This window comes from Mobula hypostoma, chromosome 21, assembly GCF_963921235.1.
Source record: "Mobula hypostoma chromosome 21, sMobHyp1.1, whole genome shotgun sequence".
In the NCBI taxonomy this organism is placed as follows: domain Eukaryota; kingdom Metazoa; phylum Chordata; class Chondrichthyes; order Myliobatiformes; family Myliobatidae; genus Mobula; species Mobula hypostoma.
In genome coordinates, this window is record NC_086117.1 from 8,603,524 (window position 1) to 8,616,689 (window position 13,166).

Sequence of the window (13,166 nt, forward strand, 5' to 3'; positions counted from 1 at the left end):
GAGGAATTTAAGAGCTGTTCTGGAAAGTGTTTAAAAAGTAGAATTTTTCTGTTCAACTTTTGCTGCTTATACTTTTTCAGTAGCTGCTGTTTATTTTCTCATTTTATGGATAAAGTACCCCTGGTATAAGAGTAACTATATGAATTATTTTGTGCTAAAAGATCCAAAGATTTGGCATTTAGTTTTCATTTGGCTTTCCATTTGTGTTCACAAACTTATTGCGGTCATGAAGATAAAACTAGCATTTTATTCTGAGTCTTTCACATCTGTGGAGCATCCAGTGAAATACATGTACTCACAATCCATACCAGTTTAGAGTAGTGCAGCAGTTAGCGCTATGATTTATGGCACCAGCAGTCACCGACTGGAATGTAATTCGTGGCTTTCTGTAAGAAGTTTGTATGTTCTCTCCATGACTGCATGGGCTTCCTCCTACATTCCAAAGACATATGGGTTAAAGTTAGTAAGTTGTGAACATGATTGATTCCTGGGATGTCAGGACTTTCATATGATGAAAGACTGGATCGGCTAGGCTTATACTCGTTGGAATTTAGAAGATTGAGGGGGGATCTTATTGAAATGTATAAAATCCTAAAGGGATTGGACAAACTAGATGCAGGAAGATTGTTCCTGATGTTGGGGAAGTCCAGAACGAGGGGTCACAGTTTGAGGATAAAGGGGAAGCCTTTTAGGACCGAGATTAGGAAAAACTTCTTCGCACATAGAGTGGTGAATCTGTGGAATTTTCTGCCACAGGAAACAGTTGAGGCCAGTTCACTGGCTATATTTAAGAGGGAGTTAGATATGGCCCTTGTGGCTAAAGGGATCAGGGGGTATGGAGAGAAGGCTGGTACAGGGTTCTGAGTTGGATGATCGGCCATGATCATACTGAATGACGGTGCAGGCTCGAAGGGCCGAATGGCCTACTCCTGCACCTATTTTCTATGTTTCTATGATGTGTTGGTGGCAGAGGCATGATGACACTTGCAGACTGCCCCCAGCACATCCTCTGCGTTGGTTGGTTTTTAAAAAAAATTATACATTTTATACATGTTTTGAGGAATCAGACGTGTCATGAAATTTGTCATTTTGCAGCAGCTGTATAGTTCAATACAAACATTGCTATGGTTACAATAACAAATATATTTTTAAAAAGTGCAAAAGTGAGGTGATTTAAAGTCTCCACCCTCAAGTGCCGTCTTTAAAATGTACATGTGATAAAGCTAATATCTCTCATCTTCTTTCTGATTTGCACATACAATTTATGGTTTTTTCTATGGTTTTTAACACTTAAGTTTACTGATGAGATGAAACAATGTCAGAATATTCAAGTAGTGATGGAGATCATGACAGTGAGGATGGGAGTAGAATGAGGTGTCAGATAAATGTGTAGCTGAAGAATTGGAGCAGGGGCAGGCACTCAGATTTCTGGATAATTGGGAGCTCTGGGGCAGGTGGAACCTGTACAAAAGGGAAGGGTTGCACTTGAATCCGAGGGGGGACCAATATTCTTGCAGGCAGATTTACTAGAGCTGTTGGGAGTGTTTTAAACTAATATGGCAGGGGGATGGGATCCAGGATGATAGAGCTGAGAATGAGCCAGCAGATTTACAAGTAGATGGGTGAACATGAATGTAAGGAAGGGTACAAATGCAGACGGAGCAAAGAGCTAAATTGTACCACAGAGGCAAAATTCAAAAAGGTGAAGAATATAGGACTGAAGGTGCTGTATTTTATTGTGCATAGCATTCAGAATAAGCATTTGGATGAACTCATGGCGCAGTTAGATTGCTTGGTATGACGTTGTGGGCGTCACTGAGTCATGGCTGAAAGAAGGCCATAGTTGGGAGGTTAACATCAAAGGATACACTTTGTATCAAAAGGACAGGTAGGAGGGCATAGACGGTGGTGTGGCTCTGTTGGTAAGAGATAGATTTATGTCGTTAGAAAGAGGTGACATAGGGTCAAAGAATGTTGAATCTTTGTGGGTGGAGTTAAGAAATTGCAAGGGTTAAAATAAAAATATCATGGGAATCATATATAGGACTCCAAATAGTAGCCAAGATGTGGGGTTGAGATTGCAAAGGGAGCTGCAAAAGACATGTAATAAGGGTAATGACACAATTGTAATGGGGGGACTTCAATATGCAAGGGGATTGGAAAAATCAGGTTGGTGTCAGATTGCAAGAGAGGGAATTTGTCGAATGCCTATGCAATGGCTTTTTAGAGCAGCTGTGCTTGAGCCCACTCGGGGAAAGGCTATCGGGTGTTAGGTAATAACCCAGATCTTATTAGGGAGCTTAGCCTAAAGGAATCATTAGGAGGCAGTGATCATAATATGATTGAATTCATACTGCAGTTTGAGAGGGTGAAGCATAACTCACATGTATCTGTGTCACAGTGGAATAAAGGGAATTACAGGAGCATGAGAGATGATCTTGCCAAGGTGGATTGGAGGAGGGTATTGGGGATGACAGCAGAGCAGAGATGGCTGGAGTTTCTAGGAATGTGTCCCACAGAGGAAGAAATTCTCAAATGGCAGGGGTAGGCAACCGTAGCTGACAAGGGAAATTAAGGACTGCGTAAAAGCCAAGGAAATGGCATATAAGATAGCAAAAGTGAGTGGGAAGTTGGATGATTGGGAAGCTTTTAAAATCCAACAAAAGTCAACTAAAAAAGCTATAAGAAGGGAAAAGAGGAAATATGAGGGCAGATTAGCCAATAATATAAAGCAGGATACTAGACTTTTTTCAGTTATATAAAAAGGAGGTAACAGTTGGTATTAGACCACTGAAAAATTATGCCTGTGAGGTAGTAATGGAGGACAAAGGGAATGGGTACTTTGCACCTGTCTTCATGGTGGAAGACACTAGCAGTTTGCCAGTGGTCCGTGAGTGTCAGGGAGCAGGAGTGAGTGAGTGCCATTGCTATTACAAAGGAAAAAGTGCGAGGCAAAATCAAAAGTCTTATGGTGGATAAGTCACCTGGGCCAGATGGATTACATCCCAGGGTCCTGAGAGTGGTTGCTGAAGAGATAACGGATGCATTGGTTATGATCTTTCAAGAATCACTTGATTCTGGCATGGTCCCGGAGGACTGGAAGATTGCAAGTGTCACTCCAGTCTTTCAGAGGGGAGGAAGGCAAAAGAAAGGAAATTATAGACCAGTTAGCCTAGTGTCAGTGGTTGGGAAAGTGTTGATTCTATTATTAAGAAATTTTTGGGGTACTTGGAGACTAATGATAAAATAAGTTAAAGTCAGCAGGGTTTCTGTAAAGGGAAATCTTGGCTGACAAATCTGTTAGAGTTCTTCGAGCAAGTGACAAGCAGGGTGGTCAAAGGAGAGGCACTAGAGGGCACAGCCACAAAATTGAGGGCTGACCCTTTAGAACAGAGGTAAGGAGGAAACTTTTTAGCCAACATGGTAAATCTGTGAAGTGCTCTGCCACCGACTGCGGTGGAAGCCAAGTCCGTGCGTATATTTAAGGCGGAAGTTGATCATCTCCTGATAGGTCAGGGCATCAAAGGATATGGCAAGAAGGCAGGTGTATGGGGTTGAGTGGGATCTGGGATCAGCCATGATGGAATGGTGGAGCAGACTCGATGGGCTGAATGGCCTCATTCTGCTCCTATGTCTTATGGAGATGCAATGAGGCTTCAAGGGGATATTGACAAGCTGAACAAGTGGGGAACAGCTTGTGGAAAAGGTGTTAGGTTATCCACAGTAGAAGGGAAAAATAGAAATGCTGAATGTTTTAAATGGTGATAGATTGAGAAATGTCGAGAGCTGGGTTTTCTTGTACACAAGTTACTGAAAGCCAACATCGGACCAGGGTTATTTATCACTGTGTGATGTGAAATTTGTTGTTTTATGGCAGAATTACCAACATAAAATTACAATAAAGTACAAAATTTTAAAAAAAAGGAATTATGCAGGTATAGCAGGCAATTAGGAAGGCAGACAGTATGTTGACTTTTAATTGCAAGGCAATTTTGGTACAAGAATTTTTCATTGAAATTATAAACGGTCTTTATAATAAAATAGCATATTGTGCTGATTTTTTAAATTGTCTGTTTATCTTAAGGAAATCAAAGACTCTTTATCTTAGCCTAAGACATTTTATTTCTTCATTGAAAGATAGAAGTATTTTAAAAGGACTTGATAATGAAGCCAACCTGAAATAAGAGCAGGAATTGGCCATCTGGCCTGTTGAGCATGCATGATCTTATTCGATAAGATCATGGCTGATCTGGTTGTGGACTTAGCTCTATCTACCTGCGTTTGTCCCCATAACTGTTAATTCCTCTGCTATGAAAAAATCTACCAAACTATCTTAAATATATTTGAGGTAGTCTCCACTGCTTCACTGGGTAGGGAATTCCACAGATTTTCTTCTACCTATCCCCTCCCAGCTTCCTGCTTCATCACCACTCCCTCCCCCACCCCATCCACCCACCTTCCTCCTTACCTGGTCTCACCTGTCACCTGCCAGCTTGAACTCATCCTTTCCCCACCACCTTATTCTGCCTTCTTCCCTTATGAAGGGTCTCATCCTGAAACATTGACTATTTATTTCCATCCATAGATGCTGCCTGACCTGTGTTTCTCCAGCACTTTGTGTGTTAAAAATAGGGATGGTGTTTCTCTCAGCTGTAAGTTCAGAAACTAAGGGATAGAAATTCCAAAATATGGGAAGGTCATTTTTAACTGAAAGGATGAAAAAGTCTAGATTTTAAAAATGGCAAATCTTTGGAATTCCTTACCCCCAGAGAGTGGCAGAGTTGTCATTGATTAGATTCAAAACTGATCAATTTATTTCTTTGTTTAAAAGGACAGGAAATCAGTGTTTGAGTTTAAAGATCAACCATGAACTTGCATGTCAAAGCAGGTTGTGGGAATGTGGGACTTGAATGATGTACGAATATCTCCTAGTTCTGCTGTAGGCCTGCATAGATAAATGGTCTCAGCCTGGAACATTGAAGGTGCATTTCTCTCCTCAGGTACTGTCTGACCCACTGAGTTCCACCAGCAACCAGTTTTTTTTTCGTTGTTCCAGATTCTAGCATCTGTATTATCTTGTGTTTTGCATGTTAAGTTCTATGTGGCCCCTTAAATATTTGAATAATTTTAACGAGAGTTTATATCTTATCCTTGCGACACTGAAGGCACATTTTGACACTTCATATTTAGACATTTCTTTATTGGAAACAGGAAAATTTCCGTCATGCTACTCAGGGCTTTTCACCAAGGTATAGGGTTAAATTTGTGTTCTATCAGTGTGCTACAACCTTTAAACTTGTGCATCTACTAATAAGCCATGAAACTTGTGTCAACCAATTATGGCATGAGTTAGAAAGGCAAATTGATGCAGTTTATTGTGGTAGCGACCTATATTGTTATGTACCGATTCATATTTATTTGACACATGTACATCAAAACATACAGTGAAATGCATCACTTGCGTTAATAACCAACACAACCTAAGGATGTACTGCAGGCAGACCACAAGTGTCACCACACATTCTAGCACCAAAATAGCATGCCCACAACGCTCAGCAGAATAACACAGTGCACAAAAGAATAGACAACAAATAACAAAACAACAAAACAAACAACACACTCAAAATGCTGGAGAAACTCAGAAGGCCAGGCAGCAGCTATGGAAAAGAGTACAGTTGCAGTTTCAGACCGAGACCCTTCATCAGACCCTTCCTGCTGAAGGGTCTCAGCCCGAAACGTTGACTGTACTCTTTTCCATAGATGTTGTCTGGCCTGCTGAGTTGCTCTAGCATTTTGTGTGTGTGGCTTGGATTTCCAGCATCTGCGAGTTTTCTCTTGTAAGCAACAAGACAACATCAAAGCAAGCCCCTTTCCACACACACCCCTCCAGGCTCCGGCTGCAGGTATTTGCACACTTTTCTCATCTAGTTGAGGAACAGTGTACCTGTAATCCCAATCCAGAAACCTAATTGTAGCACCCCTAAATTTGTTTAACGTTTGATCAATTTTGTGATGAATTCAATTATTACTGAATTTATAATTAGTTTATAATGAGAATTTGAAGTTGTTACCCCACTTAAAAACAACTATGGTAGTTTAAACAACATTGGAAATGTGGGCTTTGGGCTCAAACATTTCAATTGTCTGATAATTAAATACCATTTGGATTATCAATATAGACTAGTATTTACAACATGCAGGCTGTTTAACTGTGTATTGATTTCTTTCTCTGTTTTGATCAGGTGCTGAGCATGCAGCTTTCTGAGAGTGGCCAGGGTGAAGTACCCGTAGAGGATGGAAAACTCCATGGGAAACCAGATAAAACTCTGCGCTTTTCTCTGTGCAGTGATAATATGGAGGGAATATCAGAAGGTGAAGCTTTTCATCAAGTTCCATGTAGCCCTTGCTCCAGTCCACATGACTTGCTTTGGTTCCTGGTAATCCTAATACGTCACACTTAAAATCTTGGCATTTGTCTTTAAATCTTGTGTGGTCTCACTGCAGCTCATCGCTGTAATCTCCTCCACTCCAGGTTCTTGCCTTCCAATAAATTTTCCTTTCCTTTTTGAATTTGTTTTTTTTTTTCTGTCCATTTGTGACACATTGGATTCTAAGGCTCTTTTGTTACCTCAATAAATAGTTTCTCCTTTCCAAGCTGCTACCACTTCAAAAAAAAATTCTCCATAAGAAATAACACATCCACATGGCCAAACCATTTGTCACTTCTCCAAACCCCTTCCCTTCCTAGCTTGTGTATGTTTTGTATGAGGGGTTTTTGTTATTGTGATAAGTGGATTTGGGGGGAAGCGGAGTATTATGAATTATAAGAGCAAACATTGATCAATTCTTTGGTATTTAAAACTTAAAATTTTAAGTGATGTATCTCGATATTGTTACAGTTACTCTAACTAAAGTCAAAGAATGAACATAGAACAGTGCAGGCCCTTCGTCCTACAATGTTTTGCTTTTTTTTAACCCACTCTAAGAACAATCTAACCCTTCCCTCCGACATGGCCCCTCATTTTTCTATCATCCATGTGGCTATCTAAGAATTTCTTAAATGTCCCTAATGTGTCTCCCTCTACCACCACCCCTAGCATGCACCAACCACTCTCTCTGTTAAAAAAACACTACCTCTGACAGTCCCCCCCCCCCATACTTTTCTCCAAACACCTTAAAATTGTGCCCTCTTGTATTAGCCATTTCTGCCTTAGGGTTAAGTTTCTGGCTGTCCACCCAATCTATGCCTCTTTTCTTATCCACCTCTGTCAAGTCATTATAGGAACTGGGTTAAGCAGTATTTAACCTGAACCTTGCAGTGCTGACGAATAATTAGCATCCAAAACATTGCCAAAAGTCACCTGTAATCAGTAAGTCTATTTGTCATGAGTATGTCTGTGACTTATCAGCTGGGTTAATCTAGTTGGTTACTTTTGACATGGAAGCAAGTCTAAAAAGAAACTAACTGTGGGTGAGTTTTGCAAAATGTGTGTTATAAAACCATAGGACATAAAGACAGAATTAGGCCATTCAGCCCACTGAGTCTGTTCCACCATTCAATCATGGCTGATCTGTCATCCCTCTCAACCCCATTCTCCTTCTGTCTTCTCATATCCTCTGATGCCCTTACCAATCAAGAACCTATCAATCTTTTTTTTAAGTATACCCAATGACTTGGCCTCCACAGCTGCAACAATGAATTTCACAGATTTGCCACCCTCTGGCTAAAGAAATTCCTCCTCATCTTTGTTCTAAAGGGACATCTTTGTATTCTGAGCCTGTGCCCCCTGGTCCTAGACTCTCCCACTATAGGAAACATTCTCTCTACGTCTTCTCTATATAGGTATGAATATATTGAAAAATAGTATGGGGTCACAGGATATGAAATCCATTCAGGATGTCCCCATCTGTTTTTATTTATTTGAGTTCCCTGTTTATTTAATTCACATATTAATTTATATTTATAATAGGACCTTCAAACCGATCAAACTCTGTGTCGTCATTGGATCTGGAAGGAGAATCTGTCTCTGAACTTGGAGCAGGACCGTCTGGGAGTAACGGGGTTGAGGCTTTACAGTTGTTGGAACATGAGCAAGGTAAGCAAAATAGAAAGCCTGTCATTTTGCTTGAAAGTTCAGTTGGTGAATGTGTTTTTCACCAAGCCACAGAATGCATTCACTGTATCTAGATTCTCGTTAACTTGTGCATTGCTAAAGTGAGAACTATTGGAAAGAAGCCTGCTCATAAATGATCATTAATCCTCTGCTCTGTTCCTCCCACATCTTAAATTTATTCCTATCCTTAATTAGATCACGGTGCAATTTAGACTAAGTTGTTACATACAGATTTCTGGTTCATGCAGCACTTTCCATCTCTCTTTTAATTGGGATTGATGGTTTTTTTTCAGGATATTCCAGATTTCTTTTGAGAGACTGGATTCCTTTGTTATTTCTTCAGGTAGGTTAGGGTTTCTTTTCACTCCTATCTAGCTGATCAGCACTCTATTTAGAAGTAGGTTTCTTGTTTTACTGGTGAAACCAGATTCATCTGAAACATGATGAGGTTGTTTTGAGATTTAGTACTTAAGAATTTTTTTTTGGGTCAGGAGATGGGTGGTAGGTTGTAAAGGCTGGAATTGATGCAATTCCAAAATTGCCTAACGTTCTTCCATTTGGGTTGTTTCTTCAACATATGCTAATAAATAATTTAATATTTGGGGTTGTGTACTGTTTTCCTCTTGACCTTGTCTGTGACATGTATTGTGCCCGTGAGGCCCAGTGATGGTATTGCAGAATTGGTGATCACAATATTGAGATATGAATGGTTAATTAAGGCCTGTTTCACTAAGTCTGTTTTAGGTATTCTAAACAGAATTAAAGATGCTGTCAGTTTCTCACTGTGTTGAAGGTATATGGTGTAAAATAATTTCTAATTGTAGTGTAGGATGGGAGGTACTTAACTTCTGGATTTAGTTTTCTATTTTCTTGTGTGTTTTTTGCTGAACTGGTTCTTAAGACTACAGACTCTTAAAGATTAGCTTTATTTGCCACGTGTACATTGAAGCATACAGTGAAATGCATTGCTTTTCACTGTATATCCACAGTCCCTGAGGGCAATCTGCAAGTTTCATTGCACTTCCAGCACCAACATAGCATGCACACAACTTAACCCTAACCTTAACCTTTGGAAAACCTACGTCTTTGGAGTGTAGGAAGAAACTGGAGCACGTGGAGGAAACTCACTTGGTCATGGGGAGAACTCCTTTCAGAGAGAGGCAGAATTGAACCTGGGGCTCCAAAGCGATACGCTGATCACCACGTGACAGTACTGCCCACTTGTCTTTCCTGACACATGATTTGTGAGTCAATGAATTTAAACTCAAATACTTGCCTCGACTATTGGCCATTTGCTGCTGTGGTAATTACTTGATTTCTGTTAATTAATAGCAATAAGCACCAACAATCTATTTTCATGGAAGTAAAGTTGAAGATTTTGACAGCCACACGTGTGTGTGCTTGCTTAGAAGCAACTCCATAGTATTTATTTTATTTATGGAGATATAGCATGGAATAGACCTTTCCGGCCCTTTGAGCTGTGCCACCCAGCAATCCTTTGATTTAATAACAGGACAACTTTCAATGACCAATTAACCTACCAACTGGTACGTCTTTGGACTGTGGGAAGAAACTGGAGCACCTGGAGGAATCAGGTCGCAGAGAGAACATATAAACTCCTTACAGCAGCATCGGGAGTTGAACCCGGGTTGCTGGAACTATAATGCATTGTGCTAACCACTACACTACCATGTAGTTGTCAAGCTACAAATCTCCGAGTGAGAGATGTGCATGAATGATCCAGAGGAACATAGAACATAGAATTCTACAGCACATTACAGGCCCTTCAGCCCACAATGTTGTGCTGATCATGTAGCCTACTGTGGAAACTGCCTAGACTTTCCCCAGCACATAGCCCTCTATTTTTCTAACCTCCATATATCTATTGTATTGAAAGTAGTTTAAATTCTACCATACAGCTGTAGTAAATTAACCTGAACTTAAAACTTATCCAGAACAGAAGTGTTGAAGCTACTGGATTGTTGTAAAATAAATGTAGTCCATTAATGTCAGTTGTAAAGAAATGGGGCAACCTTCCCAGGCCAGCCTGTGTCTTACTTCAGACACACTGATGTGGTTGACGCTTACCGTCCAATTAATGACAGTAAGGAAGGGGGTGAATGATAGATATTAGGGTGCCAGCAAAGTTTGTACTCGGTGAACAAATGATAAAATAGTGCTAGTGCAAGGAAAAAAAAATCAAAATTCAGGATTGTTTAAAGGCCTTCAAGAGGACCACAGCTTTGTTGTTGGGTTTGGAGGCTTGTGTGCCTTAATGACTCAGAGAGCTATGTTGGCTGGAAACAAGGCTTTATGCTTTGGCTCTTGGTAGGGTCAACCATGCCAAACAGGTCAAAGGTAGAGGTCCATTGGTCCTCCAGGTACGGGGGTTCAGCTCAGGGCTAACAACCTTGACTGGTAAAACAAAATTGTTACGGTAACAGCAGTGAAGAATCCTTCTACATTTGAGTGTGACAGTATTCCTGAGTCTCTACCTGGGACTTGCATGACTGACTGTAGAGAAAACCAAGAGGAAGCTACTGACACGATGAAGGAAGCCCGGAACACCACCAGAGATGGAGGAGCTTCATTGCTGCCCTAAACGCCAGTGGTATAGCAGGCAGTAAGTAAGTGTAAGGGAGACTGAAATACAGTAATTGTTACTCTGGATGCGATACAGCACAAGAAAAGCGCAAGAACATTAAAAACACAATAATAAAAAAACACAAATATAAATACATAGGGTAGCTTGTATATATTGTAACTGACACCGGGCACAGGAGTATCAGTAAATAAGGTGACTGACAGGAAATGATAAAGCTGTAGTGGTGGGGGATGTGGAGGGATTGATCAGCTTTACTGCTTGGGGAAAGTACCTATTTTTGATTCTGGCAGTCTTGGTGTGGATGCTATGTAGCCTCATCCCTGACGGAAGTGGGACAAACAGTCCATGAGCAGTGTGGGTGGGATCCATCACAAAACAGCAATGCTACATCATTGATCTTTTCGAGGATTCATCATTGTGTTCAGCTTCTTTTTTTCTAAGATGAGAACAATTAATCTGTTTTGCTTTAATCCAGAGTGTAGAGGCAGGAAGTACATTTGAAGCAGTGTAAATAATCCTGGGGCATGAGCTAGCCATCTTTTCAGAGTCCTGATTAACTTACCTGTAGGCACGGTCCCTCATTTCTTTTATGTTCTTTTCAATAGTGAGGGAGTTGAGGACTAGAAGCACAACCTCAGAATAGAAAGATTTGCCTTTAGAACAGAGATGAGGAGGGAGTTATTTGGCCAGAGGATGGTGAATCTGTGGAGTTCTTTGCCACAGATGGTTGTAGAAGCTAAGTCATTGCATATATTTAAGTAGGGGTTTGATAGATTATTGATTAGTAAGTGCCGAAGGTTATGGGGAGAAGGCAGGAGAATGGGGTTAAGAGGGAAAATAAATCAGCCATGATCAAATGGCAGAGTGGACTCAATGGATCGAAAGGCCTAATTCTGCTCCAGTGTCTTTTAGTCTTGAATTTAGTGAGTGAGACAGATGGCCTGAACAGATCTATACACAGCAGTTTTCATGTTGATTCTCAACTTTTATTTAAGGAAAAACCATCTTTGAACCTTCTAGATTTTCCACAGTTGTATCTGTATTGTTCCAAAATTGAGGATAGTTTGCAGCTGCAGAATTCATAACTATCAGTATCCCCCGAAATAATGAATGCTGATCTCTTGGTAATGAAGCCAGAAAGTAGTAATTCCAAACAATACTGCTTTTCATCCACAAAACTAAATAATCATGGACATTTCTTGTTGATATATAAACTTGAGAAAACAAAATGCAATGCAAGTAGGTGAACTTTAACATTCAAATGACAGTTGTCCAAATATGGCCCATTGGTGCTTAAATGTAATTTTTCCATTTAAAGGAAACTTATTTCTGCAATTAAGTGACACTCACAGGAGAGGGTAAACTTCATGTTCATTTTCATTAGTCCTGACGAAGGGTCTCAGCCTGAAACGTCGACTGCACCTCTTCCTACAGATGCTGCCTGGCCAGCTGCGTTCACCAGCAACTTTTATGTGTGTTGCTTGAATTTCCAGCATCTGCAGAATTCCTGTTGTTTTCATTTTCATTAAGCAACTTTATGAAGTTCAGGAGCATCGCTTCAATTGCCAATTAAATTGGGGAGTGAAATTGGCTTTTCTAAACATGGAGTTTAGAGATTGTTGGCAGATATGGTCTGAAAAACAATTATTGAGTTACATGAAATGCAGTTTTATGAAAAAGATATCTCGGATTGTGTGAACTCTGCATATTTGTTGCAACTTGCTTCTACCTTTATTGTCTTCGTATTTACCTCTGAGTCAAATTTGTGTTCTGTCACTTGGCAAAGTGCTTTGAGAATATCCAGTTAGGGTTTACTACATAGTAAACACTAATTTTAATTTGGTAACTTTTGTTCAGAGTATATTTAAAATTTATTAACTAAGACCTCAAACATTAATACTATTTCTTTATTCCATTGTAGCCACCACCCAAGACAATCTTGATGACAAACTCCGTAAATTTGAAATTAGGGACATGATGGGGCTGACAGATGACAGGGACATTTCGGAAACTGTGAGTGAGACTTGGAGCACAGATGTCCTGGGAAGTGATTTTGATCCGAACATTGATGAAGATAGACTACAAGATATTGCAGGTAAATATTAAAGTTGATGGTGCATTTAGTAATATAGACAAGTATTTTGATTCAGGATTCAAATACATAACAAATGCTTCTAAACGTTGCTAAGGCACTGCAATGCATATCCTTAAAAAACAAATACTTTACTGCAACTCTCAGATTCCTCCTCTTAACTTGCCCCTCGAACAGGACCCCACTAAGGAGCACCAGACCATTGTCTCCCACACCATCACCAACCTATTGACTCTGGGGATCTCTCATCCACCACCACCAACCTTATAGTTCATGCATCCCACACCTCCCGTTTCTACCTCCTCACCAATATCCACAAACCCACTTGTCCAGGTAGACCCATTGTTTCAGCTTG

General features: G+C 40.2%; 1 protein-coding gene across 8 annotated transcripts in view; it reads left to right on the forward strand.

Annotated features, from left to right (window-relative positions):
• gapvd1 (GTPase activating protein and VPS9 domains 1) overlaps positions 1-13,166 on the forward strand; it is a 121,381-nt gene that overhangs the window by 58,319 nt on the left and 49,896 nt on the right. For all 8 annotated transcript variants that reach the window (XM_063073400.1, XM_063073404.1, XM_063073405.1 and 5 more), the window contains 3 exons: positions 6,243-6,372; positions 7,971-8,096; positions 12,641-12,814. In XM_063073400.1, the coding sequence (XP_062929470.1) occupies positions 6,243-6,372; positions 7,971-8,096; positions 12,641-12,814 (430 nt within the window). The remainder of the gene's footprint in view (positions 1-6,242; positions 6,373-7,970; positions 8,097-12,640; positions 12,815-13,166) is intronic.